The sequence below is a fragment of the Morone saxatilis genome, unplaced genomic scaffold (assembly GCF_004916995.1).
Source record: "Morone saxatilis isolate NCDOM2014 unplaced genomic scaffold, NCSU_SB_2.0 Contig24, whole genome shotgun sequence".
NCBI lineage: Eukaryota > Metazoa > Chordata > Actinopteri > Moronidae > Morone > Morone saxatilis.
In genome coordinates, this window is record NW_023339807.1 from 7,633,138 (window position 1) to 7,641,094 (window position 7,957).

At 40.4% G+C, this 7,957-nt stretch overlaps 1 protein-coding gene across 1 annotated transcript in view; it reads right to left on the reverse strand.

The window, feature by feature from the left end:
* The window catches only part of fxyd1 (FXYD domain containing ion transport regulator 1 (phospholemman)), an 11,151-nt gene continuing 3,194 nt past the window's right edge, over nt 1-7,957 (reverse strand). Inside the window, exons 2-8 of the mRNA XM_035672824.1 lie at nt 4,998-5,053; nt 4,125-4,157; nt 3,726-3,752; nt 3,434-3,508; nt 3,287-3,323; nt 3,081-3,121; nt 1-737 (exon numbers count right to left, since the gene is read on the reverse strand). Coding sequence (XP_035528717.1) covers nt 718-737; nt 3,081-3,121; nt 3,287-3,323; nt 3,434-3,508; nt 3,726-3,752; nt 4,125-4,157; nt 4,998-5,031 — 267 coding nt within the window. The 5' untranslated portion in view covers nt 5,032-5,053 and the 3' untranslated portion in view covers nt 1-717. The remainder of the gene's footprint in view (nt 738-3,080; nt 3,122-3,286; nt 3,324-3,433; nt 3,509-3,725; nt 3,753-4,124; nt 4,158-4,997; nt 5,054-7,957) is intronic.

Consider the following 7,957-nt stretch of genomic DNA (forward strand, 5'->3'; position numbering starts at 1 on the left):
TTTGTTTCAATAAATCTTTTATAGAAACATGACAGAGTCTTTCTGTATCTCTGAACAGTGCAATCCACTACTTTCCTCCATAAAGCTAAACACGGGAATTAACAGATTATCATGAATTATCAACACCACTCTAAACACTCTTGACTATATGGATTTCATATACTTGACATGAAAGCATGGACAGTGGGTTAGGTGGTCACACTAAGCGACTAATATCTACATCAACGTTGACCTTACACATACAGTACAGACAGCAGAAGTAGTGCGAGACATTGACACAACCTCCAGTATGTGAACACGTAAGGAAGTTTTTGGTAATAGGTTTGTGTTACCGTTGTGTGCAGTCACTTTCAGCTCAACCACCTCAACCAAAACAATCAACGGCGAATGGCAAAGCACTTACAGAAGGAATTCTCAAAAGGTTTTCTTCATGTAAAAGCCCTTTCAACTTCTAAATACCCCAAAAAAAGTTCAATTGATTGAAATGAAAGTGACAAAAATTGGATTTGCGTGTAAAATGATGTGTATGTCTGAGGGTGTGTATGAGATCAGTAGCTCAGTTATCAGGCAGAAAGCATCACACCTCACAGCGGGTACACACAGACTACTCTCTGTCACTCTCTAACAATAAAACAAAAGCCTGTCGTTGGATGGATCAAATCCCGCTGCTGCTCCTGTGTGTTCTCTGCAGAAGTCAGTGTGTGTTCTGGTTGACCTCTAGCAGTCGCAGGAACGACCTGCAGACAGACAGACAGACAGGAAGGAAGGTCAGTTTAAATATTCAGATGGTTAACTTTCCTTTTGAAAATGTGATCAGTAACATAAAACGCTGGGTTATACAAACTTAATCTATTACGTTATTAAGTTGTTTTTAGATACATTTTTCAAAATTCAAGTTAAAGAACATATAGTCATTCATACTGTGTTTTGTTCATACTTTATAATTTAATTTATTTATATTTTATAACCATGATCTACAGCCAAGAAATCACCTTTTCTTCATTAAATCCACATTATATATTTTTTCAAATGTTGTAGTGGAGCTTGTTTTTGCAGGAAATCATAATTATTTTTCATTTTTGTACTCAAATTATAAAAACCTTATCAGAGTATTTATTTATTAACTTTATATGTATACTTAATGTATCATTGGCATTCCCAAACCACACAAACACAATCTTTTGTCATTCGTTAAAATTGCTTATTCACATTTGTATCAAGCATTAAAAACCATTAAAAGCTGTATGTGGAGAATGAGGTGAAGAATGAACACACTCACACAGAGAGAGAGAGAGACGAGAGAGAGAGAGGAGCCCATGCAAGCTGGAAATTGCCGATCAGTGCAGTGTGTCCCTGTGGCGCCTGCCTTAACAGTACTGATACACACACACACACACAGTTATTTTTTCCCATACTATTCCCACCTGCGGTATTTTGGGTGGTACATCAAAGCTGTTAAAATCAACGACAACCTTGGTTTTTTCAGGAGCCATCATCCCAATTCCCCATCTGAACTTGAGGCTCTCAAAAACTACAATGTATTGAAGAGAATAAAGATGGCATTACAACCAGGAATTGGTGGAGCTTTGCAAAGAGATGAACAGATGTAGGTTGTCTTTTCCATTGCAAGGAGGGCCTCACTTCAAATGGTACCAGTGCATGGCGAGTGTAGGACGGTTTCTTCTGAGTTTTGCACCCGTAAATTAGGACAACCTTGTTGATATCCTCTACCTCTGCTGCCAAATTCTTCTCCTCTTTTTGGGTCTGGAATATCTCTTACTTAGTGCTAGGCTTTTCAAGCAGCGTCCTAACGGAAGTCTCCGCTCTCTGTCGGAGGTAACAACGTAGCGTAATCATGCGGTAGAGAGGTCCTCATCTTACAGAGGTGATCCGGGCGGACACAAAATAGGCTGGTAGCGAATAGGCTCTTACCACGCGACGCAGTGTTTAACCCTTGTTGGCCCTTAAATTGGTCTCACGTCATAAAAGACACATCGTTTTTCCCAATGGGATAAGCAAAACACTGGTTGATTACATGTATGACTTGTTTATCAATGTGTTGTTATTTTTTGTCCTGCAAGTTCGTAATTTTTCCATTTTTGTGTGGTGATTTTCAGCCAAAGAGAGCCACGCTTTTAATGGCTGCAACCGCAACATATAAAAAGGGAGTGCCTCCCTCCTTCTCTGCCTGCCAGCACCCGGTCCACCACCTGTTTGAACAGTGAGGATGGCAACTATGGCTTTTGCTACTCGGGAGCTTTGCATACTACGTCAGTATGTGTGTGTGTGTGACATGAGGTCGTTTACAGTGAAACAGATGGACAGAGTAAATATAACTTTAGACCTTGCAGAATGTAAACAGGGTGATGAAATCTTGAATATGTGTATCTTGCAGTCCACATACATGTCTACTACAAATGCAGTATTGTTTTGTGTCTGTGGTTAGAAGAGACATTTACAGTACAACCACAACTACAAACCTTCCTTTGCAGGTCAATAAATATTTTAGTAGAACTGAGTTACTTTAAACTGAAGTGAAACCAGTGAATAACTCATGTATTCAGCTGCAAGGACGTCCTTAACTTAGCTTTTTATTACACTCACAATGAGGGATGAGAGGATTTATGATGTCATAAGTTGATAATGGTGAATTTCCATTATTGGGATAACCGTGAACATCCTCACATGAATGAAAAAGCTGTCTAGCTGGCTAAAGTATAGTCCAATATTGATTTCCTGATTTATTTTGAACTGCCAGAGGGAGGAGCCCACATCTTTGAAGCCATTCCTCTCCTATCCAAATCCCAAACCTGTCACCATGGCTGCTTGCCCACTGCATCCCCCGTAAGAAACTAGATGTGTGGAAATACTATGCATACCAAACTAAACAACGACAGAGAGATGAGGCGTCCTATATATGATGCAATATTTGTTTATAAACAAATTGTGAGGTTTTAGTGCTTTTTAAAAAGTTTTAAGTTTTAATTTGACGATCATCAGGATAATAGCGTGAATCGCATTTATTTTAGCCAGGACACACAGAATCGTCCCACGACAGTTGATATGGTAACGAACATTACCTTGGTCGGAGAGCATCTGCTGGGCATTTTCTGTATTCCTTCTGCAAATAGAACCAAAAACAGAGTAAGAGCAGAGAAAAACCAAAGACTTCCATGATTTGTGTGTACCATTACTTAGTTAACTTAAGGTACACGATCCTTGGAACTTTGTAATACATAGTACTTTTACAATATAATATAAAATGTGTAACTGTATGAAGCATCACCTCTTGCCCTGGTTGAACTTGCACCTGCAGTGGCCACCTGGAAAAAGAGAAAAGATGCATTGGCTTTCTTTACATCTGTGTATTTGAGCATTTATGACTATGTATATGTGGAAGAGTGTGTGTGTGTGTGTGTAATTTGCATCTTACTGAACAGGATGGTGATGCCAATGAGACAGAGGACAGCAGCCAGAATCAGGCCTCCAACACGCAGTCTGTGGTAGTCTGCACAAAAAAAGGTCATGGTTAATAAATAGAACTAATAAAAAAAGAAATGCATCCAAATAAAGAAACATTAGTAAATTACACAAGAAAACACCTTCAAAAGTAAGGTTAAGAATGAGCAGTAAAAGATTATTACACAAAACAACTAAGCACAGATCATCATCCTCGTTCATTGCATTTTCAAATTATAGTGAAAATGAGTTAAAGAATGAATTACCAAAGGTAAATGGGTCATCTTCCACCGCTGGAACAGAAATTGAAGAGGGTCAGTTGGAGGAACAGCAGATCAATGAAAAATTACAGAAACATTCACGTATCAAACAGTGACACAATAAAGTCAACAGTACAAAGTGAGACGGGCAAACACAATGGCCTAGTTCAAAACTCTTGCTAATGATTGACATACGCAACCATCAAATCAATACCTTTCCAACATAACCAATTTTAAGCACAAATGTAAAAGGAAAAAAAAGAAAGAAAAAAGATCAATGGGTCTCTTACTATTTTCAGATATAAATATCAAAGTCCTTTTTGGATGAACTCTAGTAACAGTTTTACTGAAATATTTACTGTAGTTGGAGGTGATGATTTAGGAAAAGTCATATTATATACTTACAGTTCTGTTCTTCAGCAAACACCAGGGACACAACTGAGAGTTCAGAAAGAGAGACACACTTTAAAAAGAGTGAAACATAATAATAAACATTTTGTTTATTAGGGACTATGAGGGTGCAAAATGAAGAATTTGGAAAGTATCATTCATGTGGTCTACACATGACACTAAATATACTAATATAATATAATATCAATAGGTATAGTAATAGCTTTTTTTGGTAAAGTGTCATTTAGAAAAGGCTGATAAATGAAACTGTCAGTGTCAATGAATAAACCACCTCTTAAAAAGCTCTTAAGTCTTTGTTATGGTTATTGGAAATCCAGATCTGTTTAGAAATGTTACATAAACCTCTCTCTGTTTCATCTCTCTTCGTGAAGGAGCAGTGGATGTTGTTCCCCTCACTTTTTCAGCACCGTAACTGTACAGCACCTCATTTTCCATCTTATTTACAGTGTTAGGCATTGGCTTTGCTGATAGGACACATAATCACATCACACACCCAGACGCTTCAAAATGAAGAGTGAAGGGGCAACCAGACTGCCAGTGATGTGATGATCTCTCTGACCACTCATCCACCCAGTTGCCTTCTGTCTCATCTCAGTCGCGGAACAATGTGTCACAAGAATATAAATACTTGAGCAATGTGCTGATGGGAGACAGAGCGTGAGCCACAGTTCCCTCTGTAAAGAGGAAGTGGAGCTAATAGCTCAAAAGTCCTCGTTGATGTAACATTAATAATGTTCAGTGGCTCTTTGGTTGACTAAAACTCATCAGTTCACTGACAATGGATAAACAGATTTGCTCTTGACTTTTAAAAAGAGGAAGTTGCTAACTTTACTGAGTTCTTGGATTTTTCTTAAGAGTTTTACTCACATGTCATCAACACCAAAGCACCGATCTTTGACATCTTCAAGCTCGATGTTGTTTGCCTGTGGAGATAAATACAGATACTGATATCAACAACAATATCACCGACAATTAAGAAGGTAATTAGACTGATACTAATATTTTTGTGTGCAGCTTTACACTAAGTTAGTTGCCAAAACCTTCAGAAACAAAGATATTAACTAAAAATCTGTGTCTGTACTTGTTACTTATGTTTGTGTGTGGACTGAAAACATTAACTACAAATTGTGGTGCACTGATGGGCTACTGAACAAAGCTCGAACTGTATTAACACAGGGTAAATAATATTATCTCAAGTCCCAATGGCACTAGTAATGAAATTTTAAAGATCTGTGTCCATATTAGAAAGCTGATTACTGTACTCTACACTGGCTTGTACCAGCCAACAGAGTCAACAGAGAGACCTCAAGCAACATTTAGCCTTTCTGTGTTTCTAAAAGGACGTAAACACACAAACGAACTCATCACTCACACACAACATGCATCCGCTCCCTCAGAAGCACACGCAAAGACACCTGATCTGAGTTAGACAGGCATAAAGTGGTCTCTGTTGCTCTCTTTCACACCCAGACACACACGGAAACTTGATCTTATGTTGATGGGTACAAGGTGCTCTAATGGAGCCAGAACAGGATGAAGAAGATCTCTGTGGGTAATGCATCACGCTGCTGCTAGGTCAAAGCTTCAGTCTTCTTTTTTCTTGTCTCAGTGTTTCTTTTTAATTCCCTAGAGGGTTATTCCATCACATAAAATGTACAGTACGTACGCATCCATGCAGATGTCGTCACCCTCTGCTACTGTCCAGATGTTCTTCATTTATTTTTTACAAAATAGATTTCACTTGCAGGCCAAAAAAATCCATGAGAATTTTATCAAAGTGCACTCAGCCTTCCAGAGATATTCCTGTCTGTAATGTCATTTTAATCTTATTTCTAGCGTACATTAGTGTATAGATGGTTAGCTTTTTGAAGTGCCATCAGTCAGTGGAGATACCTTTATTTTCCAATGCCTGATAATCGTTAAAAATGACAAAAAGCTCTCTTAAATACTTCCAGTCAAGGTTTTACCATTCTCTCCTGACACTGGGTCATAATTTACAGTAATCTGATTTATATCATCCTTAATCAACCTGTAAACTTCCCGACAGCTGAAATTACATCCCACACATTGTCTGTGTCCACGCTGTGTTAGCTGCCATGTGGAGGCAGCCGCAGAGGCAACGTGTGCACTGGGAGGAGACACGCCTTAAATAACACAGCAGTGACTTTCCACTTACTGCACCTTTCCGCTCTGAGCATACCACTATGAAGAGCAAACCCACCTGTTCACATTTCAGCCTGGCATTTACACACAGGGCGTGAGAATTCACACAGACATGCATGCGTTAAAAACTGCGCCGTACAGCAGCATTTCTCCTCTTTTATCTGAAGCTTTTCCTGTTTGAGAAGGACAGTGGTAATTGGAGAGAACACGCGAGTGAAAATAGGATTTGTGAGTAGGTCCCCGTTTTGCATCTCATGCATGGTAAACAGCATGTTTGTTAGACCTCAAGGATTAACACACAATGCTCTGTGGTGAGGAACACTGAATGTGAACTAGGCCTTCAGATATGAGGAAATTCTGCCACGTGCGATAACACTGTTCCAAACTGCGATGACGATGTGACTTGCGATAAATAAACAAATACTGAAGAGTGCAAATTAGCTATTCAGTTTGTATGCTTCTAGCTAAACAGGCAGCTTTTATTTTGGTAACAATTGGCTGTTACCCGAGCTAGCGCGCTGTGCTTGTGTAAACGATAGCGGTGGTGGATGAGAGAAAGCCCTTCTCTACAGATTTACATGTGGATGCTTGTTGACCAGTGTTGGCTTTTTAACAGTTTTATTGCACTTACCTCACACACACTTACTGTGTGTATGTGGAGGAGCTGCGGCCGCGACAGGGAGCAGACAGGAAGGGGCAGTCTGCAGAGCAGGACAGCTGTGCAGACAGACACGGCTGCAGCACCATACATCAATACTGAATACTGGATTTCTTGTACCCATCCGTTCATAACACATTCATTTTTTCTTATCCACTTTGTCTTTGTCTTTTTGCGAATGTGGTGCATATCAACGACTGATGGCTCCTTCAGAGAGGGAAATACAAGGAACAGCATTTCACTTTCTAGCGGACTTACCTGTGTTGGTAAGTTAGTTGTTATAAGTAATCTGTACAGCAGCGACCTTGGAGACCACCCAGGAGATCCAATTAAACGGAGGATCTAAGTAAAACAATGTTGTGTCCCTGCCTCTTGCTGCTTGGTACTTTGGAACTTGGCAGAACGAGCAAAGAGAAGAGCGGGGCGATGGGCTTCTTCTCCCTGGTGCCTCGTCCACAGCAACCCAAGGCGAGGCAGGAGAATTGAGGAGGATGGGAAACCCAGCGCCAGACAAGCACTATGAGAACGGCTTGACCTCGAGGAGAAAGGACACACACAACAGCGAAAGTGACGGAAGGAAGGGCAAAAAAAACAGAAGCAGGAGAGGAGAGAAAGACAGCGACGGGAGACGAAGACGCAAGAGGCAAACTGAGGGTGAGACCATTGGAAAATGGCAGAGAGCAGAGGAAGAGAAAGGTAGGAGAGAGTGGAAGGGGTTGAAGAGGACAGGCGGGGGGGGAGACCAGGGAAGCAGGAGAGTATTAAACGACGGGTGCGCCTCCCTCTTCCTTACTTTAAGTCCTATTCTAAAGCCAAATGTCTAGTGGAAAGGTGGAACGCCAGCAGGTGACGTGGCTGGAGCATGTATAGCCACACTGCCCTGGTTCGTGAGGGGTGCAGTTCCCTCATTTCTTCTCTCTTCTCCTGCCCTCTTACACTCGTCGAGCCTGCCCTTATTCATCAACACACTTATTTACCACTAAACATTCCAACACCTAATTTCAAA